The 24,624-nt window shown below is 51.5% G+C and overlaps 8 protein-coding genes across 8 annotated transcripts; 5 read left to right on the forward strand and 3 right to left on the reverse strand.

Moving 5' to 3' along the window:
* Positions 1-105: 105 nt before the first annotated feature.
* LY79DRAFT_673120 (XPG domain-containing protein) lies at positions 106-1,249 on the forward strand (the record flags this gene model as incomplete). Its single annotated transcript, XM_060564129.1, has 2 exons — positions 106-663; positions 731-1,249. The coding sequence occupies 2 exons, from the start codon at positions 106-108 to the stop codon at positions 1,247-1,249; spliced, it is 1,077 nt and encodes a 358-aa protein (XP_060409742.1).
* A 4,423-nt stretch (positions 1,250-5,672) lies between these two features.
* On the forward strand, positions 5,673-8,005 carry LY79DRAFT_566667 (acyl-CoA dehydrogenase domain-containing protein). The gene is made up of 4 exons (XM_060558843.1): positions 5,673-6,124; positions 6,180-6,457; positions 6,523-7,261; positions 7,325-8,005. Exons 1-4 carry the CDS (start codon positions 6,010-6,012, stop codon positions 7,816-7,818), a joined length of 1,626 nt encoding a protein of 541 aa, XP_060409743.1. The 5' UTR covers positions 5,673-6,009; the 3' UTR covers positions 7,819-8,005.
* A 1,090-nt stretch (positions 8,006-9,095) lies between these two features.
* Positions 9,096-9,997, forward strand: LY79DRAFT_524300 (uncharacterized protein; the record flags this gene model as incomplete). The annotated part of the gene is made up of 2 exons (XM_060555618.1): positions 9,096-9,431; positions 9,680-9,997. 2 exons carry the CDS (start codon positions 9,096-9,098, stop codon positions 9,995-9,997), a joined length of 654 nt encoding a protein of 217 aa, XP_060409744.1.
* A 927-nt stretch (positions 9,998-10,924) lies between these two features.
* Positions 10,925-13,142, reverse strand: LY79DRAFT_566676 (CFEM domain-containing protein). Its single transcript, XM_060558844.1, has 8 exons — positions 12,938-13,142; positions 12,721-12,856; positions 12,415-12,599; positions 12,289-12,325; positions 12,157-12,224; positions 11,695-12,077; positions 11,556-11,623; positions 10,925-11,477 (listed from the first exon to the last, which is right to left on the reverse strand). The coding sequence occupies exons 1-8, from the start codon at positions 13,049-13,051 to the stop codon at positions 11,125-11,127; spliced, it is 1,344 nt and encodes a 447-aa protein (XP_060409745.1). The 5' UTR covers positions 13,052-13,142; the 3' UTR covers positions 10,925-11,124.
* Positions 13,143-15,162: 2,020 nt separating this feature from the next.
* LY79DRAFT_673124 (glucose-dependent insulinotropic receptor) lies at positions 15,163-16,157 on the reverse strand (the record flags this gene model as incomplete). Its single annotated transcript, XM_060564130.1, has 2 exons — positions 15,163-16,004; positions 16,094-16,157. 2 exons carry the CDS (start codon positions 16,155-16,157, stop codon positions 15,163-15,165), a joined length of 906 nt encoding a protein of 301 aa, XP_060409746.1.
* Positions 16,158-17,627: 1,470 nt separating this feature from the next.
* Positions 17,628-18,734, forward strand: LY79DRAFT_593474 (uncharacterized protein; the record flags this gene model as incomplete). The annotated part of the gene is made up of 5 exons (XM_060561561.1): positions 17,628-17,856; positions 17,925-18,047; positions 18,126-18,250; positions 18,315-18,399; positions 18,475-18,734. The coding sequence occupies 5 exons, from the start codon at positions 17,628-17,630 to the stop codon at positions 18,732-18,734; spliced, it is 822 nt and encodes a 273-aa protein (XP_060409747.1).
* Positions 18,735-19,754: 1,020 nt separating this feature from the next.
* Positions 19,755-21,445, reverse strand: LY79DRAFT_524375 (major facilitator superfamily transporter; the record flags this gene model as incomplete). Its single annotated transcript, XM_060555625.1, has 2 exons — positions 19,755-21,137; positions 21,221-21,445. The coding sequence occupies 2 exons, from the start codon at positions 21,443-21,445 to the stop codon at positions 19,755-19,757; spliced, it is 1,608 nt and encodes a 535-aa protein (XP_060409748.1).
* A 1,826-nt stretch (positions 21,446-23,271) lies between these two features.
* Positions 23,272-24,129, forward strand: LY79DRAFT_593476 (uncharacterized protein; the record flags this gene model as incomplete). The annotated part of the gene is made up of 2 exons (XM_060561562.1): positions 23,272-23,331; positions 23,500-24,129. 2 exons carry the CDS (start codon positions 23,272-23,274, stop codon positions 24,127-24,129), a joined length of 690 nt encoding a protein of 229 aa, XP_060409749.1.
* Positions 24,130-24,624: the final 495 nt, after the last annotated feature.

Below are 24,624 nucleotides of genomic sequence, written 5' to 3' on the forward strand. Positions count from 1 at the left end.
CCCCGCCGACGCATGTGCTGACGCAAAAACAGGACGCGTGAGTGATGCCAGCGAATACCACCGCTGCCTGCCTACCTACCTACCCGCTAACGAGCACCCAGGTCCATGAGTATCTACTCTTTCCTCATCGCCGTACGCTCCGAAGGCCAGCAGCTCATGAACGAGAGCGGAGAGACGACGTCGCATCTCATGGGTCTCTTCTACCGAACCCTCCGAATGGTCGACAACGGTATCAAGCCCCTCTACGTCTTCGACGGTGCCCCGCCCAAGCTCAAGTCTGGCGAGCTGGCCAAGCGATTCCAGAGAAAGCAAGAAGCTACCGCGGGGCTCGAGGAGGCAAAAGAGACAGGCACCGCCGAAGATGTTGAGAAGTTCTCCCGCCGGACGGTGCGAGTCACCCGCGAGCACAACGCCGACTGCCAGAAGCTACTCAAGCTTATGGGCATTCCCTACATTATTGCTCCCACCGAAGCTGAGGCCCAGTGTGCCGTCTTGGCACGTGCCGGCAAGGTGTACGCTGCAGCCAGCGAGGACATGGATACCCTCACGTTTGATACACCCATTCTCCTGCGCCACTTGACCTTCAGTGAGGCGCGCAAGGAGCCCATTCAAGAGGTTCACATTGACAAGGTGCTCGCTGGCCTTGGCATGGAGCGCAAGCAGGTACGTTACGTCGTGGCCCAGTCACCGATGGGGCGTACACCGTCTAACTTGTGACTACCAACAACAGTTCGTTGACCTTTGCATCCTCCTTGGCTGCGACTATCTCGACCCCATCCCCAAGATCGGCCCTTCGACAGCGCTCAAGCTGATACGCGAGCATGGCGACCTGGAGACGCTCGTCGAGGCATTCAAGAACGACCCGAAGCAGAAGTATGTGGTACCCGATGACTGGCCATACCAGGACGCGCGCGAGCTCTTCCTCAACCCCGACGTACGGCCGGCGGACGACCCGCTGTGTGATTTCAAGTGGGAGAAGCCCGACATGGACGGCCTGGTGCAATACCTCGTTGTGGAGAAGGGCTTCTCCGAGGACCGCGTGCGGTCGGCGGTTGCTAGACTGGAGAAAAACCTCAAGAGCAGCCAGCAGGTCCGGCTTGATGGCTTCTTCAAGGTGATCCCCAAGACGGAGGAAGAGAAGGCGGTGGCCAAGCGCAAGCTGGACGCCAAGAACGAGGAAAAAAAGAAGAAGCTAAAGGTTGAGAAGAAGCAGAAGGCGGCGGCCAAGGCTAAGCCTCGCGGGGCCTAGCGTGGTGGGCCTCGCGGGGTTGGGAAGATGTCGATGAATGCTAGATGGGAATTTATGCAGGCGGTTTAACTGTGGCCGATGGGATGATACCTGAAGTGGGCTGGTTGTTTTGGCGTAGGAACCCGGCGTTTGGGAGGGTCAAAAAAAGGCGGACAGACCCATTGCTTTCGTTTGTGATTGGAGAGATGTGTACTGTAGTGTTTGCCATGGCTGGCTATGTTGCCACTTTGCAATGAATCGGGGACGATTGCCTCGGGGGATTTAAGATGTCGAACGCCACTACTCGATACCTAGTATCTAGCATTGGATGAAGCCTGCGATAGCCGACGACCTAGACGCCCTCATTTCCCAGCCCACTGGCGATAGATGGCTGGTATTCTGACGAAGGGTCAAGATGCAGTCTCCCCGGTCCAGGCAAGGTTGGCCAGGCGCGTCTCTATCTGGTGCAGAGGAGGCCACGCACGTGCTCATCTGGCAAGATCTGGGCAGTAAGTAGCATGCCACGCAGTTTGTAAACCACTGCATACGATGTAAGTAGGTAAAACGGCGCTTGGCTCAGCAATCTCGGAAGCGGTGATGCCTTGGAGTCGAGTCCGTGGCACGGCCAGGCATACCGGCAGAAACACGATGTATGTACATCGTACCTGGTGATGCTACACCGAAGCAGAGGCCCACCTCACCTGACCAACCCCGTGTTTCCCATTGGCCGAGCACCAGTGAAAAGATGCCGAGGTAAGGACCCACTCTGGCGGATCAGAAACGGCAGCGGCGGGACAAGGCAGGAGAGAGAGGAGACCCTTCGATGACATCAACCGATTGGGGGTGATATGCGACGCCCGAAACAGCAGGTGGGCGATCACATGCGCCGTGGACGGTCGCACCCGAGTGTCTGTCTCTCTTTCCTTCACTCTCAGACCTTGCGAATATACAGTGCACTACCGTACATATGGTGTATGTACACTAGGCAGGTACCGGTAGACTGGCAGCTGCGGCAGGAGCATGGATGACAACAATGGGACACATGGGGCACATGACACGAATTAGTGTGCAGAATCCAATCGTCTTGTGTTTTTTTTTGTTTTTTTTCCCTCTCCTTTTCCCCAAAGTCTAACGACTAGTTACTGCCTTCCACGGCTATTCACGGGGCTGTTGTCCCAAAACCAGCCATACCTCCGAGCCCGAGCCAGAAGAGAGAGAGAGAGAGAGGGAGAAAAGAAGAAGAAAAAAAAAAGTTCTTCGTGTCAATTGACGGTGACGGCCAAAGTGGGCAAGTTCGCTGCAGATGTTTCCCTCTACCCCCACACTCACACACGATCGATCAGTTAGTCGCCTCTCTCTCTGGGGAAATCCCCAGTGAAGGAAGAAGGTCCCTCCTGGGGGTCTGGATGGATGTTGTAGACGTGCCAAGGTACTCTGTCATATGTTTTTGGCGCAAAAGGTACCCCGGACCGTGTGTCGGCTCCACTCCAGCTGGCTGCGGCTGTGTCCGTCCACGCATCCTGGGGACTAAGCTGGGAGCAGGGTTGTAAAAAATACTACTAGTATTTAGTATACTAATACTGTCACAGGACAATGTGGCCGACCTTCGGATCCACTTCTCGGCCTTGCCAGTGGATCCATCGGTCAGGCCAATATCCTGCCGACAGCTGGTGCCCCACTGGGCCCCACCTGTCGCTAGTCTATAAGACTAGCTGTTGCTAGCTATAGCTCTAGCTCTTAGTTAGTTATTAAATCTATTACCTATTTAACTATGTTAAGTAGTAGTATAACTGCTAGTTATAATACTATAGGTAATTAACCCTCTGCTGCTGTTAATAATAATAAAAGGTAAATACGCTAAATTACTATTAAAAGCTATTTAATTAGTTATCTTAAAGGCAACTAATTAAAGGTATCCTTTTACTAGCCTAGCTACTAATATATACCTACTAGTAGATTTTTTTACTGCTATTAGCCTATACTAGACTAACCTATCTAGCTAGATCTACTACACCTCTAGCTACTACTAATATTACTAACCTTTAATTTAATAACTTTACTTTTTTTACTTTTCTTTATACTTCTTTATATTAGTTATTTTACCTTTATAGACGTTAAGGCTACTACTACTAAAGCTACTGTTAATTAAAGCCTTTAAATAGTAATATTAATAATAATAGTAATAAAGTTACTAGCTAAAGCCTTACTATAAGTATAAGGCTAAATTTCCCTTAAGATCTATGCTTTTTTACTATATATACACTAATAACTATAGCTAATAATATTACTACTAACTTTACTATTAAGACTTTATATTATAAAATACTTTTTTTTATTACTTACTAGACTATTAGCCTTTATTACCCTCTTTATTATACTTGTTGCCTTTATTAACTTTATTATCTTTACTATTAATAATAATAGTCTTATTATTACCCTTTTTACTTATAAGTAAATAGTCTATATTACTAGTAGTACTAACTCTCCTCTTAGCTATAAAGTTTTATACTATTATTACTACCTTTTACTAGAGGATAATACTAATCTAGAACTAGGAGGATATAGTCTAATAGGAGGGTAAATAAGCAAAGGATATATAAAACCCCTAGCTAGCGGCAAAATACTTAAAGCTACTACTGCTAACACTATTGCTAACGTATACCTAACTACGCTAGCTACGCCTTTAGAAGCTATATTAAATATACCTTAGATTTAGAGGAGGTTACCTACCTAGAGGTAAACCTATCTATTAGCGCCTTTAAGAATAAGAGAAAGAAATCTAGTCCCTTTAACGCTAAGTTTACTAGCTACTACTACTACTGCTACTTTATAAAGCTACCTAGTACTATAGTTAAGATACCCTAGATAAAGATAATAAGGAAAAAGATAATACTACTAGTTATACTATAGAAATAGGTCCTTAGGATAATAATAATAGATCTATTTACACAAAGGATTATTACTATAACTTTAATAAATCTAACTACTAGCTAGTAGCTAATAGCTAGCCTACTTTTAGCTAACTTGCCTATAGTTAACTAGTATTTAGCTAACTTACTTATAGTTAGCTAGTATTTAGCTAATTATCCTATAGTTAACTAGTATATAACTATTAATACTACTAGCCTATATATATAACTAACTAGCCTATATATTAATAACTTATATATATACCTAGCTAGCTAGCTTATAGTTAACTAGCCTAAAGTCTATACCTATACCTATATATACCTTACTAGCTAACTTATAGTTAGCCTATGTATATACTTAACTAACTAGTGTACTAACCTAACTACTATTAACCTAACTACCTAGCTAGTAATAATAACTAAGATTATAGTAGTAATAATAATAGTAATACTATTAAAGATAACACTAATAGATATAGGGACTTTAATAACTATAAGGATAAATATAGTAATAATAAATATAGTAACACTTATAGTAGTAATAATAATAACTATAATAAGGACTATTAACCCTTAGGTATACCTTTTCTATAATAGCTATAATAGCCTTATAGAAGCCTAAGGCATATAGTTAATAACCCTATTAACTAGTAATTAAATAATTACTATACAATAATTATTTCTATTATTAGGAGGGCACTTGTCACAGGACAATATAGCTAACCTTTAGATCTACTTCTTGGCCTTGCTAGTGGATCCATTGGTTGGGCCGATATCCTGCCGACAGCTGGTGCCCCACTGGGCCCCACCTGTCGCCAGTCTATAAGACCAGCCGTTGCCAGCCGTAGCTCTAGCTCTTAGTTAGTCATTAAATCTATTACCTATTTAACTATGTTAAATACTAGACTTAAGTATACTTAGTATTAGTATAAGAAAACTATACTAACCTTAGTATTAGTAAGTATTAGTATAGCCTCTATTAGTATTAGTATTACTTAGGTATACTTAAGTATACTAATTAGTATATAAAAATAAGTAAAAATAAATAAAAATAAAGATATAATATTTTAAAATATATATATACTATATATAAAAGTATATATAAACTAGTATAAGTATATATATACTATAAATACTTTTTATAGTATTTTTTTAACTTTTTTTATTTAATAATTATAATTAACTTATTATTTATACTAGTTTTTAGATAATAAGTTAGTTATTACTTAGTCACTAGATTAGTAAATAAGAAGTTTTACTTACTAAAGTAGCTAAAAATAGTAATTATTTATTTAAAATATTAACTTATTATTTTTATTTATTTTTATTTATTTTTACTTATTTTTACTTATTTTTATTTACTAATTAGTATACTTAAGTATACTAATACTAAACTAGCCTAGTATTAGTATACCCTTATACTAGACTAGCCTAGTATTAGTATAGGCTTAAAAATACTATTAGTATTAGTATAGGCTAATACTAGACTTAAGTATACTAATTTACAACCCTGGCTGGGAGGGAGGTAACTCTCCTGGTCACCTGCACCTGAGCTTCACCCCCAGACAAGGAAAGGTACCTTTTACTTTCGTCGCAAGCATGTGATTGTCTGGCATGTTGCCCCCGTTCCTTTGCCGACCATGGCCGTCGCGACTCGTTCCTCCACCACGCTTCCCCAGACAAGCCACCACTCGCGTACACCTCTTCCGGCCTCGACATCTTTTAAACATTCCTATCCCCCATCGTCTTCTTTTCAGTGAACAGTCTATTCCTTGCTCCTTTTCTATCCTCCCACCTCGGACAGTGCCCGCCCCTCCCAGCACACCGCATTGAATCCTACTCAACCTCACCACCACACACCCCGTAGTCATAATGTCCAAGACCTTCTCGACCAGCGACGTCGCGGCGCATAACAAGCCCGAGGATTTGTACATCATCGTCGACGAGGACGTCTACGACCTCACAAAGTTCCAGGATGACCACCCTGGTGCGTGCGCATCCTTACGTCTTCCCCTTCCTATCCCGTTTCTAATCCATTCCAGGCGGCAAGAAGATTCTCCAGCGCGTTGCCGGCAAGGACGCCTCCAAGCAGTTCTGGAAGTACCACAATGAGGGCATCTTGAAGAAGTACAAGGCCAAGCTCCTGGTCGGTTCCCTCGACAGCAAGGCCCAGCCCGTCGAGGCCGCCCCCGCCGCCTCCGCTCCCGTTCCCAAGAAAGCTGCCTCCAAGAAGGCCGTCGCCAGCAGTACTGAGGAATCCGAGCCCATGGACCCCTTTGGCGATCTGGTTCCCTACGCCGACCCCAATTGGTACCAAGCCGTAAGTTTGAATCCCGGCTCCTTTTCTTTCCAGGGAGTCTGGAGCCTCTCTAACTCATTCTCCAGTACCACACTCCCTACTACAACGAGACTCACGCAGCCCTGCGCGCCGAGATCCGCGAGTGGGTCGAGAACAATGTCGAGCCCTATGTCGCCGAGTGGGACGAGAAGAAGGAGGTTGACCCCTCCATCTACAAGCAGATGGGTGAGCGCGGCTATCTGGCCGGTCTGCTCGGTGTCCACTACCCGACCCAGTACACCAAGAACACTGTCGCCTCTGTCGACCCCAAGGACTGGGATCTCTTCCACGAGATGCTGCTGACCGACGAGCTGTCCCGCGCCGCATCCGGTGGTTTTGTCTGGAACGTCATTGGCGGTTTCGGCATCGGCTGCCCGCCTCTGGTCAAGTTCGGCCAAAAGGCCCTCGTCGACCGTATCTTGCCCGGCATTCTCAACGGCGACAAGCGCATCTGCTTGGCCATTACCGAGCCCGATGCCGGCTCTGACGTCGCTAACCTGACGTGCGAGGCCAAGCTCAGCGAGGATGGCAAGCATTTCATTGTCAACGGCGAGAAGAAGTGGATCACCAACGGCATCTGGTGCGACTACTTCACCACCGCCGTCCGGACAGGCGGCGAGGGCATGAACGGTGTCAGCTTGCTGCTTATCGAGAGAGGCCCCGGTGTCACGACTAGGCGCATGGACTGCCAGGGTGTCTGGTCCAGCGGCACCACCTACATCACCTTTGAGGATGTCAAGGTGCCTGTCGAGAACCTGCTCGGCAAGAAGAACCAGGGTTTCCGAGGTATGCCTTTTTTCCCCCAGCCCACTTCACGTGTAACTATGCACAGCTGCTAACTTCCTCCAGTCATCATGACCAACTTCAACCACGAGCGCATTGGCATCATCATCCAGTGCATCCGCTTCTCCCGTGTCTGTTACGAGGAGTCCGTCAAGTACGCCAACAAGCGTCGTACTTTCGGCAAGAAGCTCATCGAGCATCCCGTCATTCGTCTCAAGCTCGCCCACATGGCGCGCCAGATCGAGGCCTCGTACGCGTGGCTCGAGAATCTCATTTATCAGTGCGAGAAGATGGGAGAGACCGAGGCCATGCTCAAGCTTGGCGGTGCTATTGCCAGTCTCAAGGCCCAAGCCACCGTCACCTTTGAATTCTGCGCTCGCGAAGCCTCCCAGATTTTCGGTGGTCTGTCATACTCGCGCGGCGGCCAGGGCGGCAAGGTCGAGAGACTGTACCGCGATGTGCGCGCGTACGCCATCCCTGGTGGCAGTGAGGAGATTATGCTTGACCTGAGCATTAGGCAGAGCATGCGTGTGCACAAGGCTCTCGGCATGAAGCTGTAAGGTGTAAGGTGGAACTCAATGGCGAGAGGAAAGGGAGAGCCGGAGGGCCAAAGGCTATCATGTCATGTATGAATAACCCATCTTGGATATGTTTCATTTTTCGGGGCGTTTTGCATAGTGGCAAAACTAGGATTAGAGTCCTGGGCAACACAGACTCATCATCGTATAAAACATCTCGTCGCATTTACTCTACTGCCTGCTCCTTTCAACGCCGAATGTCTTTTATTGGCTGATACCTCTACCCCCCCCCCCCTCCCTTCTCTTCCCAGGTTTATAACTCCGCGCTCGTCTGCTGATGCGCGCAGGTCGAACACACGACACTCCTGTGCGAAGCTCGTTGATAAGTGGCGACTCCGCTTGACTATCGAGAGGAACATGCTAAAAGCGTTACATATTTTTCTTTGCTTGGCCAGGCGAGAACCACCCTGATCCGAGGGGCAAGAGATGTTCCATCTCGCACACACAGTGATGCCCCTACTAGGAGACCTGGGAAACACTCTGCAATCGGGCTGCCATATCGAACCTCCAGGAATGCAACTGTCCTCTATCCTCGGTCCGGTTCGTTGTGAACAGTGTCTGAGGGCAAGGTTCCGTGATTACCAACATTCCTTTCCCTCTCGCAAGCCTTCTCGTGCGGTGTCTTACTCCTGAACGGCCCTTGACTTATCCGGATCCAAATGGGTTGGCCAATTTCCTTGGCGCATCCAAACGCAGCTTACGCCAATCCAACCGGGACTGGGGCCCTTTTACCTTTTATCAGGTACGATGCCTTTATATGTTACCGTAACCATATCCGTCGCATCGTATTTTGCTTTCAACTGTCCATCATGGTGCCACCAAAACGGTTTAAACAGAGAGAGCGCACGCGGAGCGCACACTGCCTGGCTACCTACCTTTCCAGCTATCAGCAGCACCTGAGCCTCGATAGAGCCGTTGGTCATTTATGACCTCACGGCGGAGGTCTTTTCGTCCTGATTCTCACCTGTTGGTCATAGCCGTTCGCGGTAGTTGGTCTACGAAGACAAGAAGACATGACCGCCTGGACAACAGCTACATATATCAAGTCAGCAAGCCCGCTTGAGCCTCACTTCTTTCACCCTGTTGCACCAACAGCAGCATAAGCCACTGCCCAGCAGCTACGGACTTTTCTTCCAGTCTCTCAGCTCTTGCATTTTGGATTTGCTTTTGTCCTTCTTTCTTGAACGTCTTCAGGGCTTTCAACAGCTCGCGAGTCGCTCCCCAGCTGACGACATAGTCTCGTGTCGTCTACCGTTGGGATGGTTTCGACTAAGCTCATCTGCCTCGTTGCGGGTGCCGCGGTTCTGGCCGGTATCAATGGCCAGGTGGTCACCACTACCATCGCTCTCACCACAATCACCGTTACTGCCTTCACCACCGTGGGCTTCTCCGACTCCTTCTCTTCAACTGCGGATTCATATACCACCACGATCCCGAGCACGACACCACTGGGGGTCATTCCCATCACCGCTAGCACTACAACAACCATCTTACTCCCCAGCCTGAACACAACCTCATCCAGTGCCGCCGTCCAGCCCGCCTTCATCAGCCCCAACAACAACGTTATCGTCACTTCCGTCTCCACGGTTCCCACCGTCAACCCTCCGTCATTGATAACCACCACCACCTGTAACTTGAACGGGGCCTGCAGGCTCATTACCATACCCGCCGTCATACCGTTGTCCAGTAGGGTAACGACTCTGACGGGCTGCTACAACAGCGTCTGCCGCCCTGTCACCACACTTACCTATCCCGTGCCCCGGGACGAGTTTATCCTCACGCGCTGCGACTTTAACGGCACCTGCTCGATCGTTACCCGCAACAACGCCCCCGTTGAAACCAGCATACGCTTGTCGTCCGCCTCTTCCAGCCGCTCGCGAACCAACACCACGATGGGCGTCTCAATCTCTATCCGCGCCAGCACGCCGACGTTCTCGGTCACTGGTGGTCCCACGCTGGTCACAAGGTCGTCCGTAAACACAACGAGTCGCGCCAGCAGCCGTCCCACCTCTTCCTCAAGCCGTCCCCTGAGCGTCTCTCAGCAGACCCCCTCCAGGCCTCCCTCGAACACTACTGGCCCTCTCTCTGCCACCACTCGTCCCGTATTCACGTCCCCGATTGCCGTGGTGGTTGCTGGCGAGCCCGTTCTAAAACCGTTTAACACGATACCGCTGATGGGCCTCCTCGGGGCGATTGCCGCTGGCATGGCTTTCATGTGATAGGACACCTCAGCACGCGCCCGAGTCTTGAAAGTTCATGTTGAACAAGACAAATGGGCTACTCCCTCGTTTTCTTTCTTTCGTTTTTTTCTTTGTATATTCTTCAGATGTTTGGGGCTATTCTTCGGCCTGCTATAAAACTCAGTAGGATATCACATAGATGGTGCAAGGCTGTGACGAGTGGTGATTGTCGATTCATTCAAGTATAAAGGCGTTGAGTGTTTTACTTGATTTTTGATCCCTCAATAGACATGAACCTACCTGGAAGGAACGCGGCTGCTTTCTACTGCCCATTCATTTCACTCTGGAGTCTCCGCAAGACTATAGCCCTTCCAGTGATCAAGCCCTCTTTGGGTCTCCGTCGCTGATTTTCCACCGGTATACGGAAGCCTCGGAAAGCCCCGTTGCCGTCGCCACGGGAGAGTGAAGAGGATGTGCGCTCAGATCGAGCTTCCTCGTTCCATCTCGCAGCATTCATACCTGATTAGACGAGTGGATATCGGCGGTTCCATACAGAGAGCAACGATCATCCCTCCCCTGCCAGTGATGGGAATCCTTGGTGTCTCAGTGGGGACCTGGAGTCGAGAGAGCGTGCTTGAGTAGTCACTGTAGGTGCCAAAGAGATACTAACACGACCGACCAATTACATGGTATCGTCAGTCCCATCATATAGAAGCCATCCATAGCCCAATTTGGTTTGAGTGACTAGCATTGACAATATATGCTCAGAAGGTCTAATCACGCCATGCTTGACTGCATTAGCCATCTGAATCTCGCGATCCCACACTTTCTCGACATGTCCTAAAGACAGCAGCAAGTCACCTCCCAAGTTGAACAACATTGTGGGATTTCACCGAGAACAAGAAGACGAGAGAATTTAACCAATTCATTTCATTCAGGAAACAGCAGTCCCGACACGGGGGTTGGCACGTTTGTGCTGCCTTCCCCCCTGGCCACGCCACTGTCGTTTTAATTGTGTTCATCGAGTCATGTATGTGCATCCCTTGTCCGAGCGCCGTACCAATTGCCCCTGCCATCCTCCACCGCTTATTTCTTTTCTATTTGCAGCCTACACCTCGCCGTCGCGCACTGGCGTAGCTGGGGGGTCTCTGGATCCTACCAGGCTCGTGGCGCTGACGCTCCGCATGTCGCGAAGGGAGATGTTGGTGTTGAGGTCGTCCACTATGCGCGATAGCCAGGATTGCTTCCCGAAGGGCTTCCCGTCGTAGTCTGAAGGCGGCGGCAGGGATGTACTCCCGGAGGAACATGTCTTTGATGAGCCGTGGTTGGACTTGACACCCATGATTTCGGCCATGGTCGGGACCATCCAGTTCCAGACCTGGCGCGTGGAAGGGAAGCAGGCCACGCAGGCGCCCGTGGCGAGCTCGATGTGGGACCAGATGGCGGCTTCGTATGTGTTGACTGGAAGACGGCGGTTTGGTCAGGATCTCCCGGCGGGACAGGAGCGTGATCTGTTGCAAGAGAAGGAGTCAAACATACTAGTGGGGTTGTCAGATGCAGCGAAGACGGTGAGCGATTTGACACGGTAAGCGCCGACGGCTGTGAAGCTATTGTCGTTGGTTAGCAACAGAGGGGGGAGGAGGGGGCCGTATGGTTTGTCGTGGCCGTTCGTACTTACAAGATACCGGTGCTGAAGACGAGCAACACGGCAATCTTCTTCTTGGGGCTCATGTTCAAGCCCCAGATCTGTGTCGCTAGGATAACAAGCAAGACGACATCAAAGGTGAGCTGGAGGGCGCTGTGGGAGACGGACGCGGCGTGCATCCGGATGCATTGGCCTTCCATCTCCCCCGACCAGCCGTTCCAGAAGAAGCTGATGGGCTTGCAAATGAAGATGGCCGGAACCACGTAGACAATCCAGAGCGCGCCGTTAAACGCCAGCGTGCCCCAAAGGACCTTCCTGATCTTTGTGTCGGGGAAGATGCGTAGGTACAGCAGGATAATGGAGCCCTTGATGAGCGACAGGCAGGTCGCATAGAGCAGGTTGAATATGTATACAATCTGTGTTGTCAGCCTCTGTCTGATATACAACGGGCCAAGGTAAGATATCGAAACACCGGACGGAGGAGGAGGATCTTACTAGAAGAACCTCGGTAATCTGGTCGGGAGTAAGCGTCCACACGTCTCTCCCTGAGCCGGCTTCCGTAACTACCCACGCGCGCATGTTAGTCTTCTGGTGCATAGGGTGGAACACAGCCGACTTGGAACTTACTGAAGTAGTTTCCTGGCAGAAACGACGCGAGGACAATCTGTGAGGAGACAGTTAGCCGTTTTTGAGCAGCATTAGGCGGGCTTTCTGCCACCGGGAGGGAGAAGGGGGAGGGGGGCCAGGCCATACAAAGGCAAACACGAAGGTCGTGTCGTCCCAGCCCCAGGCCGAGAGCTTCAGGAATTTGCTGGCCATGCGCACGGTAAAGAAAAAGGTCGGAATGATGAACAGGACCACGCGCAGCCACTCGAGGGTGCCGTCTGTCTTGGTCGACGACGGCTTTCCGCAGGCCGTCAGGGTCTGGTTCTTCGTCGCTGCAAAGAGACACACACAACCAGCGGTTAGCAAAACTTCCGACACACACACACATCACCCCCTCTCTCTCCCTCGGTCGCGAGACGTTTTTCCCTTTTGGACCTTTCGGGCACTACTCACCGAGCCCTTGCTTGACTGTGCAGTTTGCAATGACGCATTTCTCAACCAAGGCGTTGTAGGCCGTGTCGGCGCAGAGGCACGTCTGGTTGGCGAAGCCGCAGTCGGATCGTCCCATCTCTTGCAAGATGCACGTGGCCTACGCGTGCGGTGTAAGCGGGGTGCCGCTCCTCCGTGTGTGTCCCGGAAGCAGGCCCCTCGGAGTTTCTTCTTCACTTACGGCGCAGCCCGGCAGGGCTGTGAGGTCCAACGGCGTCACCGCCGACGCGCAGACCGAGTTCGCCAGCCCAAGGAGACAGGCGAACAGGGCGAGGAACCGAGTTGGTGCAGCCATGTCCGATAACAAAAAGGGCGCGGTATCACCAAAGTCTTCTGCGGGGTTTTTTCTCTCGACATTCTCATGTTGTAAGGGCTTAGGCGGAGGGGGGAAGGGGGGGGGGGGGGGGGGGGGAGCTAACGGACGAAGCAAGACTTATATGAAATCAAGGCCTGGTCCATAAGTCGAAGAGTCTTAAGAATCAACACCACCACACACGCCTATCATTGCCCAGATCCGACACAGAAAACGGGCCCAACGAACCGGGCAATCTGACTCACAGACCCCGCGCACGGGCGATTTCTCCGCTGCAATGCATGTTCATCCTGGAATTCTTCAGCATCGGACTTCTTCAACATCGGACTTCTCAGGGACCACAGCAGAACGCGGCGGTGGGGAAGGGGTTGAGGGCCGGGGAGGAGACGGACCATCGGGCTATGCGGCATGCGTTCTGCCGGGGGCCAATCTTCTTCATCGGACTCGGACTCCGATCTCCGACAGGAGGAGGGGCATACTAAGCAGCAGTATGTAGGGCTTGAGAGATTTGGCAACTACTAAGGTCAAAGATGGCCTACATCGTAAAGCAATTCGAATTTCCTATAGTCATTAGGTTTACCGGAGAAGGCAACAAGACCTATCGGCCAGACCCGCCAGCATTGTCGATCTATACCACAACCACCTCTTCTACTATATCTAACCACTGTCTCTGCTAGCACGCTAGACCCTTTTAGCAGTCACTATACCCCCTAACTGTTATCTTCTGCTCTCAGTGGGTTCTAGATCTAACTAGATATAGTCTTCAGAACAAGATATCGATGCTCCACCGACGGCCGCACGGACTTTCATGGCGCATACAGAGCCCACTCTGATGATGTGAGACGGCGTTCCTTGACATGAACCTTGGTACTGGTGCGCCTATAGGACTGTGCGACGATGGTGGGGGAGCAGAGGAGTGGAGGGTAGGCGATGGCCGAACGGCTATTGGAGTCTTTATGGGCACCGCCGCGCGGGTAAATCTTCGGACTGACTGTGAATCCTATTCTCAGGGCCGGTTTGCACACCCAGGGCTCAAAGGCTTTGACCTTTTTTTTCCTGTTTTGGATGAGCTGAAGGATCGGCGACCCATCGCCCGGGTTCAGGGTTGATGTGACGTTCGTCCGCTCCGGAATCTTACAACTGAAGGCGGATCAGTACCCAAAATGTCGAGGTCTTTCTGTCCCATACACTCGGCGGCATCCGATGAGGAGAAGGACGCCGTATACAGAGAATACTGCGAATCATCGTTAGTGACACACACCAGGATTAGCAGGCAACGTGGGGTTGGGAACTCTGGAAAAGGCCCCCAGACCCACCCGGCAAGGCGGTTTGCTCGACGGTAATTAGTCGGAGAGGTGGCTTTTCAAAGCTCTGAATAATTAGCATCGCCTCCACCACGGACGCCGCAATTGTAGATATACTCTGTCACGATAACCTCGTGTATTTCCACCGTCTGTAACAGCTCTGTCAGGTGCTGTTGCACGTGACGTTTCACAATCACTTGCCTATATATAGGGACCTACTTTCGTTACTTCTACTCACTTAGAATCTAAGCCTTTTAGACCTCAATTCCCATATGCCCTGCTGTGTGCTCTAACTCGTGACATACTCCATCTACTATCACTTGTTAGTTGCTATCCTACGGGATGCCGTCCACTAGGAGCGCAGTGGTCTGAAACATGATGTACATCCCCGAAACCTGATTTATTTCATAATATGTTAAATGAGTGAGAGATTCTCGCACTGCCTATCCAAATGAGTGTTGCAAAGATGAAATACAGTCAGTCTGGTCACCAGGCCTCCCCTCCCCTCTCCTAGCGGGTGTGAACCAGGTACGAAATAGCCCGCCCTCCCATGCGTCTCACCCATCGTATCATTTGCTCTCATCTTAAGAACGCCAAATTCGTGCGTCCACAAGAGTTACTGGTGACTTTGCCAAGTTGGCCAGGTTAGTCACAGTTGTGCACTCCTCAACCGCCGATGGAAGTTCATGTTGGCCTCTTGGCAGGAAACACCACAGGCAACAATGAACTGCCTCGTATAAGGGATCGCCTAATGGCATCCGTGCGGCGGCCAGTACTCATTTGGTACATTTAGTCGGTGACGTAGAGGGTGGCAGCGTCGGCGTCCGAACGCTTCTTCTTGTCGGCAACATAGAGGGTAGCGGCATCAGCATCGGAGCGCTTCTTCTTGTCGGCAACATAGAGGGTGGCAGCATCGGCGTCAGAGCGCTTCTTCTTGTCGGCAACATAGAGGGTAGCGGCATCAGCATCGGAGCGCTTCTTCTTGTCGGCAACGTAGAGGGTGGCAGCATCGGCGTCAGAGCGCTTCTTCTTGTCAGCTACGTAGAGGGTGGCGGCATCGGCGTCAGAACGCTTCTTCTTGTCAGCCACATAAAGAGTAGCAGCGTCAGCGTCAGAGCGCTTGTCGGCAACATAAAGAGTAGCAGCGTCGGCGTCAGAGCGCTTGTCAGCAACATAGAGAGTTGCGGCGTCAGCATCGGAGCGCTTGTCGGCAACATAAAGAGTAGCAGCATCGGCGTCAGAGCGCTTGTCAGCAACGTAGAGGGTTGCGGCATCAGCATCAGAGCGCTTGTCGGTAACATAAAGAGTAGCAGCATCGGCGTCAGAGCGCTTGTCAGCAACGTAGAGGGTTGCGGCGTCGGCATCAGACCGCTTGTCAGCGACGTAGAGGGTTGCGGCGTCGGCATCAGAGCGCTTGTCAGCGACGTAGAGGGTTGCGGCGTCGGCATCGGAGCGCTTGTCAGCTACGTAGAGAGTAGCGGCGTCGGCATCAGACCGCTTGTCAGCGACGTAGAGGGTTGCGGCGTCGGCATCGGAGCGCTTGTCAGCTACGTAGAGAGTAGCGGCGTCGGCATCGGAGCGCTTATCGGCAACATAAAGAGTAGCGGCATCGGCATCAGAGCGTTTGTCGGCTATAAGATGAAGGATTCGTTAAGCCTTGATACGTAAACCATGCCCTCGTAGTACCCAACGAGATTCGGGAACTAGAAATATATCTTACCACCAGTAGGCGCGGCGATCGAAGTGCCCGCGAGGATCAGGGTAAGAAGAGCGACCTTCTGCATTTTGGCTTTTGAGAGGTTGGAAAGGCTAGAAGATACAAAGGGGCCGTATTGGTACTTCGACTTCTCGTCTAGGGTCTGGTGTTATTGTGACTGGGCTTGCTCTGGGCTGAGTGATTGATGCTTGCTGTTGGAACTCTAGACAACATGACCCTTCGTGAAACGATTCATTTATGTATTTTCATGCGATGAACAGAGTCCGCTGTACTTGAGCTCACTATCTCCAATCGCGGTTCAGTATACCACTAGGGCCTATTCCGCGGAGAGACTAACCGGCTGGACTGGCCGACTCCCTGTCACTCTTGCTACGTTACCTCTCTTCTCCTGAGAACAGAATGAGATGCTCGCTCTCAGAGCACATTGACATCTCGAATCCTTTTACCACGACGCAGGGTCATTCGAAAGGTGACAATGACAATACATTCCCGGCTCGCGCGCTCACGACCACCAGCAGTCAACGGAGCATATTGGCTTGTAGAGTGAGTGCAATGCATTGGTGTTTTCTGTAAGAGAAATCAGAACTGAAAGTGTCGTCACGGCACATGTGTAAGCCCTCCAGAGACCTGATTTGTGGGAAGCCACGTTCAAAGACGGTGATGGTAATGCTGTCACTGCAGAATCGTCCTCGGGAATTACCCTCTCCTTGACTTTGTGGAACGCCTAGTTGCAGCAATGGTACCTAAGCAAGTAGAAACTTTGCGTACATCCAGTTCATAGAAACCACTAGTATACGACTGGTGGGGCCGCAAAAACGCGTGTTCTCATGCCCCAGGGCGAAGATCGTTACCGACTACACAGCGGCGAATAGTCTACTCTATCAACAGTAGCCTAATGACCAAGGTATCACGATGAAGCCTCAGTAAACCAATGCACAGATAACTACACTCGCGGTTACCTAGTCGTTTCCGAGGATATTTGCATATTCCCCATTCGCCCTGTCACCAGGTGGTCTGTCGTGTCACCGCTTGATGACCAAGTCTGACAGTAAACCAATATCGTATAGCCTAATTCTGCCGCTGGCTGTATCATTGTATCAACCTTTAGTGCCAATGACAGGCATGATAGTCGATGAAATGCAGCATCATAATTGGTTGGGTGATCGTAACCGGCGTGTCCGACCCACCGATGGATTTCTGCAAGGTCAGCGAGCAAGGTCAGCGAGTAAGCGCCTCGCCCAACTCAGATATGAGGACAGTGACAATGCAGGAAAACGGCAATTGGTCTCTAGCGACACTATTAACCTGTTTTTTGTCAGAGTGGTTTCCGGAGTAAGCGGCTAGTCATACCATGCGGCTCCCCGCGTCCCGGAAGTTCGGCAACATCCGTAATTCCATACTCGCACCCATGTGTAAGCCGGCGGCTCTAAACTTATACAGTTTCCTACTACCAAACAAGTCCTATCTTCGTCTCTCGTACCTCCTGCAAATTTTCGACCAGAATCCGGTGATGGAATCGGAACAAGATTACGCCCAAATGGGCGGTCCAAAGCACAGCGGGGGCGACGACAGCGATGACGCGACGGACCGGCTCCTGAATGCGCGCGAGAAGAACTCACGCTGGGAGCGCCCGATTCCGTGGTACCAGCGCAAGCGGGCCGTGGCGGGCTACGCCGCCGTCTTGATCGTTCAGCTGGTCGTCGCCGTCGGCTTGGCTGTGCTGCTTGGCCGGACCCGAGCCGAGCTGCGCGATCAGATCCTGTATTGTGAGTTTTCATCTCGCCGCCTCCCTCTGTTGCCGGGTATCTGTCTGACCTGTCCCTGCTGTGACAAGCGCCTGCAAATGAGGCTATAGACTGGAGCGTGCAGGAGTTCAACTCGGGCGACGGCTTGCACGGCAACTATATTGGCCCGCCGCGGCCGGCGCTGGAGAAGGCGTGGGCGGAGCTCCTGGGGCGTAAGTAACCTCTTAGATCCGCAAATGTCACCACTGCAGGTCGACGAATTGTATCCGCTAATTCTTGCGAATGCCCAGCAATGAACCTCAGATTGAGCCGGGAAACCATAGTCGAGTATCATCGCGAGGGCGAGGCGGTGGCCCTGAGTGATGGTACCGGCTACGCGGGGAGCTTGAACGTCTACCATGAGTTGCACTGCGTGGTAAGTAGATCCTGCAGCCAGTGCACGTTGTATCTAACGATGGCCCTATCTCGCTGTCTGTCAGAGATGGCTACACAAATATGTCTGGAACGACATGTACTGGCCCGACGCCGACGCGGAGACAAAGAGAAAGAACAGGTCGCACAGCGGTACGTTGGCCCACTGTCCTCCAGAGCCCGCGATGGCACGGATTCTGATCACACAAACCTGCTTGGGGGATATAGATCATTGCCTCAATACGCTGCGCATGTTCGCCATGTGCCACGGCGACGTGGGGCCCGTCATTTACAGCTGGCAGCCGGGGATTCTCAAGCCCGGCGCCAACGGGACGGCGCACCAGTGCGTCGACTGGCCGCGGCTCTCGCAATGGGCCAGTGAGAGGGCCATTGACATCTACGAGCCCGGCCTGATCGTCAATCCAGAGCTTGGTACGTATAGAAATCTCAGCATCTCTGTGATTTTGCAGGGCCGTACCTCTAACTAGGACTTTGTGTTACAGGTGTGGTTTATCCGCATGGTGGAGATGCGGCGGAAGACCTACATGGGCCTTGAAAACATCGAGGAAATGCCAGAGGACCTTTTCTGGAGAGGATGCTCAAGGCGCCGAGATTTGTTGTTATTTCTTTGTCCCATGCATACCCTCGTGGTGGCATGAGTGTAAAACAATATCCTCTAGTTGCAAGGGTACCTATCAAACAATACAGTGTATTATCCTTCATGTAGAAGAAATTTCAAGCCTAGAAGTGCGGCCAAGCTAGTTGAGAACTAAACCAACGCCAGCCATATCCACCACATGATAATACGTGTTGGCTGGGAGTCTAGTTTACAGCAGACAAAAGACTTGAGAATGGAAAGGTTTAACGTTGAAATGACTTGGTAGTAGAGTGAAAAGCTAAACGAGCATCGGAAGATTGTGCAGCGGTTATAGATAGGCAGGTGTTAAATTACCTAGACACAAGGCAGATGATTCCTGGGCCAATCCAACCTCCGCCACAACGGTAGTGGGGAGGTCGCATGAGATTTAATAGACTCCAAGAACGTAACACTACATGGGCCTTGAGGGAACGATAAGGGTCAAAGGTAAAAAAGGGAGCACAAAAAATGCAGTAGATTATCACGGGCACTGTAATATAACAAGGTCAGACGGGCTGGCTCTTCTGGCTGTGGAGGGGTCTTGCGACCAAACAACCGTCTTTGCTGATTTCCTGTTTCCATTTTGTGTCTCGTTTTGTCCAACTCCTATGCTATTGCGATCTCTTCATCGACGCTATCTCAAATCTGGCCACTGAGGCTACTGTACAGGACTGACCTGCCCAGAAGCACGATGCATGCCAGTTACATAGGGAACCCATGTTCGGAAGGGTAGAGGATATACCTTAGGCCCCAGCGATGCGTTGATCGTCTCACAACGCTTTTCGGTTTTCCGAGTACTCATGCTTGGTTTCTCAAGGGAAAAGTAATGAGTTTGTGTCTGAACAGGGCACCAGAGATGCTACACATTGCCTCACCACTGCGGCTTCCCCATGGCCCTCAATTTGGCGCCGTATCGCCACAGGAGAAAGGGGGCGGGCCATCCGATAACGACAAAGGTCAGAGCCAAAATGCTGTTTCCCCAGCCATAACCCAGCGTCTGGTACATGATAGGGGCGAAGATTGGGAAGGCGAAGCCAGCAATGCTGCGCAGGAATTGCGCCGCTGCCGACGCTGAGGCTACGTACTTGCGAAACGACTCAATCACATACGCCTGCATGGCCTGCGTATTAAGGATAATGCCGCAGCCGAAGATGCCAATACCAATATCAGGCACGATCCAGTGAGTGTGGCGCTCGGCAGCCCACCCGTAGAGTAGGAGACCTAGGGGAATCAGAATGGCGCCGGGAATCATAAGCGGGACCCGATACTCGGGCGCCGTGTTCTCGCCGGACCGCGCCTTGAGGTACCGCCATAGACGATCCATGACCTTGCCGCCTACTTGTGCAGCAATCGTGTAGCCGATGACCAAGGCGATGTAGTGAAACCCACTTTCGGACTCGGTCTGGCCATATCGACGAATCCACAGCGTGGCAAATGTGGACAGTACAATGTATAAAATGCCAAAGTTGTAGGCGAGAAAGATGGCGACAACCTGTAGAATCGGCTGCGTGAGAAGAAGCCGCAGGGGCCGCATGAGGGAACGCGAAAGCTTGACACCCAAGCCTTGGGACTCGCTACCAGCATCTGTAAAGTAGGGCTTTCCCGTACCTTTCCTGAGTTTGGAAGCCTGTCTCGACAGGAGAATGGGCTCGTACGTTTCCGAGAGGATGAATACGCCGATAATCACCAAGACGGCATCATAGACGGAGAGAATCCAGAACGTCCATCGCCAGCCGATGGACTGCGTGACGGCGCCTCCGATGATGGGGCCTATGGCGGGCCCGAGAAGCGGGATAAAGGTGGCAATGGCGTATGACTTCCCACGCTGGTCCGGCACCCAGCAGTCGGAGAGCACGGGCTGCGTCACGGCGAACTCGGCGCTGGCGCCAATGCCGGAGAGAACACGGCTCGCAATCAAGAGGCCCGGGGAGCGACTGAACCCGGCGACGGTGTTCCACAGGATGTAGAAGCAGCTGGAAAGGATCCAGACAGGGCGGCGGCCGAAGACCTCGGCGAGGGGCGAGAGGACCATGGGGCCGAAGGCGAAGGCCAGGACGAAGATGGAGAGGAAAATCTGCGTCTCCTCCTCATCGGTGCCGAAATCCTGGGCGATGGCATGGAGCGATGGTGCAAGCATGGCGCCGGACATGAGGGTGACGAGCCCGCCATTAGAGAGCAGGATGGTGATGGCCCATTTACGAGAACGTGGCCAGTTGAAGGGGTGGCGAGGATCAGCATCGCCATCCCACTTGACCTAAAGGCACGATGGTCAACAAACTACCAAAGTAAAATGCGGGAGTTGAGAGCAAGAAGGGGAGGAGTAGCATGGGATCGCACCAAAAGCGAGTCGGCTGCATCGACCTCGACCTCGACAGCCGGGCTGCCTTCCTGCTTGACGCCGGAAACCGGCAGAGTAGTGAGAGCATCGGCAGCATCCTTCTCGCCATTTTCGTCCTGGTGGCTCATTTCGTCAGGCCTGAAACCCATCCCGGCCTCTCCGTCATGGGAGCTTATTGCGTCAGGTCTAGAATCCTTCCCATCCTTGTCGTCCTGGGAGCTCATGGCATCAGAGGAGGTCTGGAGGCTGCGCTAACAATGGCGATGTCTCAACGGGGAGTGGCGTCGGGTCGGGTTTCTCTTTGCCGGCTTATAATACTAAGCGGGTCGGGGGTGGAGTGGGACAGAGAGACGACCTCCTTTTGTGCCCAACGGGGAAACTCGTAATGGTGTGCTTGGTCACTTGTATAGAACGAGGGAGGCTGGCCGAGGACGGGCCGGGGTAAGTAGTCTGAAGGATCGCAAGCTACAAAAGTACGCGAACCACAATCCAATGATGAGCGGGAGGGGGCGGATAAGAACACGGGGTTACGCGAGGGAAGCAGATACCTAGTGTGTGGGTGAAAGAGAAGCTCGCCTTATTCATACCTACGCAGCCCGCAGATGCGAGCCAAGGCCAGAAAGGCAGGTAGGTTTCCATCAAGTCTCACATTCCCACAACATTACATTGCATGCTCCCCCGCCTACAGGTGAATCCATCTTCCCCGATTTATACTAGCACCTGGCCATACCCGCGGGTATACTAGTAAAAGCAACGGTTGGTAAGGTGGCTCTCACGTCAGCTGATCGTGAAACAGCCTCTCACGCAATGTCTCCAAGCCCGCCTCCGATCGATTTTACCCCCACGGGGCGAAATATAGCGCGGCTCGGCGGCTCGATTCCGTAACTACACAGTGGCGTAGCGGTGAACCCGTTGTTTCTAAGACCTATGACGACTACAGTGCTGTGCCATTTTCGTTTGAAGTCCAATAAGATGTTCAGTCGTATACCGGTAATTCACGGAATCTGTGCCCCACTAACTCCGTAGTAGAGAGTGCTGGTCTCAGCCAATAACAACGCGGCCAGTCAATCAGCACGAAGAATTCCCGACCGGTTATACCTAGTAAGCTTTGGGAGGCGTTATTGGCACTGCCATGCCAAGAAGCTTAGAAGGCTTGTTCCGATTTGGCGTTTCTCGGTCTCCGGGGAAAGAATCTTATTGCTAACCTCAATCCGACCTATATCTTCCCAAACTATTAAGCCTCCCCCCACTTCCAACCAAGCCTTGAGGTCGAGCCGAACCTCATGGAGGTCATAGACGAACAGTCCACCGCAGCAGAGTTGGTGGTATCGAGAGAGGACAGGCAGCGGACTCGTAACAGGCTGGCCCAGCGAAGACATCGTGAACGTGAGCACACACTGAGTTCCTCCTGCTTGCTTCCCGGGGGGTCATGTAGGGACCCAACGTTATACTGACCCAGGCTGACTGACACTGTGAGATAACGCCAACAGGCAAACGCTTTGGTGACGGCCGAAAACATGAGAATCATGTCAGTCGTGGCGGAAATTCAAGCGCACAATCCACGGGCGCTGAAAATGATAATCATGACATGTCATCAAACCCGACACTCCCTACACCTCCATCTCATAATATCTTCCCCACGTTCCTAGGACCGCAGTTTGGGTTCATGCCTTCCCACTCACCTTGGGAAAGTAGAATCGACTTGCAAATCCCGGGCGCACACGATCAGGATCTGGCCGCCCTGTCTCAACCACAACAGACCGAGGGGCCACCAATAGCTATGAGACAGATGCAACGTTTCCACCCGGCGCCCACTGAAAGGCAAGCAGATGCCGGGAATACAAAGGCCCAACCAGTTGGAACCGAGTTTATGCACCTTGCCGAAGGGGAATACTGGTGTGAGTTCATGTCCTGAAGAGACCAATAAGTCTTGAAGTGGCTCGTCTGCACCACGCATGAATCCCCAGGCTGACCGGGAGTACACTACCACCGATTAGCGCAGACCTATAGCCCCGTACACGAACTCTGGGACCCAACTGGAGGCAATCTCATGGCTACGATCCAGGCCCTCCCAGCAGTAGCCCGCCATGGATCCCACTCCAATCACCGGGTGAGAACCGAAAGATCCAGCTCCAGTTCAGACGGCGAGTCCTCCTCATCTTCGGACACATCGAAGTATCCAGCGCCTAACTATACTCACACCCCTCTCTCCTTGCAGAGGGACCACAGTCACGAGGAGGCTGGCTTGCAGAGACGCAGAAAAAGGACAAAGAGGGAGCGCGAAGAGTTGCCCCCGCAGAGGCCGGCCTCTTCCAAGGTCTTCTCCACGACAACCCCGGTGAGTACAAGCTCAAACGGGCGGAGACGGGGCTCAACTGCTCAGTTTGAGGATACGGACGAGGACTGCCTCGAAGCCAGACTCGAGCGCGTCTTGCAGATCGTCGAAGATAACGGATTCGACAGCATTGATTCAATGACGTCGACATACTACAGGTCGGAACTGTCGGAAGACTCTTTTCTGCGCCCGATGCAGGCGACCAGCCGTACGAGGCGGCTCAGGAACCTGCTTTCGGACCTACATGCCTCTCATAAATCATGGACCGAACGCGAGAAGAGCGCTTACGCCGAGGAGATTGTGCAGTCGGCCGAAAGCATATGCTCCGACGAGCTTGAGGCCCTGTACGGCTCGCGCGCTCCTCTCACTTCCCCTGTGCGCCGCCGCGCTTCCTCTACACTGCGAGAGCCGTCCCTCCAAGACCAACAAAGCACCAGTCTCCACTCGAGGCGGAGGGATATTGCCCGTCGGATCCGGGAAGTGCTGTCTTCCCCGGACATAAGCGAGTTCCTGCAAAAGGACCAAGCAGCGCTGCAAAATTCGGTACGTAATATGTTTAAAGAATTTGCCTAGGTTTGGGGGTTTTTATTTCTTTTTTTATAAAAAAAAATCAGACATGAGGCTAATGGTATGGTATGCTCAGGTTCCGGAGACGTGGTCAATGATGATAGAATTGGCGCGTAGGGCGGGATTGCAGCCCCATGAGCGAGTCATGGTGGCATGTATCAACGTATATCTTTTAACAGACCACCATTCTTCATGAGTGCTTTTCTCGCCAGTAACTATCCTGTGTGAGCGACCTGCTGTCAATAGAAACTCTGCGTCTAATCTGATCGGATTGAAGATCCAATCCTAAGAGTCCAAATGTCAGTGCACGTTGCGCTAGCTAGTAGACCACTTCACGATACTCCGCTTGTCATACGGCCCGGTCCGCTATGTGGGGCCGGGAAGCATAGTCAATTTTGAGTATAGGGTGCTTGGCTATATCTAACTGCTTCTAGTACGAGCGCTCTATCTAGACTCACTTATCACTAGGTACGTGTACTTTCTTAAAACTAGAACAGGCTA

Source organism: Colletotrichum navitas (assembly GCF_030913465.1).
Source record: "Colletotrichum navitas strain CBS 125086 chromosome Unknown LY79scaffold_79, whole genome shotgun sequence".
Classification (NCBI taxonomy): Eukaryota; Fungi; Ascomycota; class Sordariomycetes; order Glomerellales; family Glomerellaceae; genus Colletotrichum; species Colletotrichum navitas.

What these genes read in the sequence shown, in the direction of transcription:
- LY79DRAFT_566676 (XM_060558844.1), bottom strand. Translation starts at nt 13,051, where the DNA reads ATGGCTGCACCAACTCGGTTCCTCGCCCTGTTCGCCTGTCTCCTTGGG. An exon ending in AGATTACCGAGGTTCTTCTA is followed by an intron (nt 12,078 to 12,156) that starts GTAAGATCCTCC and finishes CTGACAACACAG; the next exon opens with ATTGTATACATATTCAACCT. An exon ending in GTCTTCAGCACCGGTATCTT is followed by an intron (nt 11,624 to 11,694) that starts GTAAGTACGAAC and finishes CAACGACAATAG; the next exon opens with CTTCACAGCCGTCGGCGCTT.
- LY79DRAFT_566667 (XM_060558843.1), top strand. Translation starts at nt 6,010, where the DNA reads ATGTCCAAGACCTTCTCGACCAGCGACGTCGCGGCGCATAACAAGCCC. An exon ending in ACCCCAATTGGTACCAAGCC is followed by an intron (nt 6,458 to 6,522) that starts GTAAGTTTGAAT and finishes CTCATTCTCCAG; the next exon opens with TACCACACTCCCTACTACAA. An exon ending in GAAGAACCAGGGTTTCCGAG is followed by an intron (nt 7,262 to 7,324) that starts GTATGCCTTTTT and finishes AACTTCCTCCAG; the next exon opens with TCATCATGACCAACTTCAAC.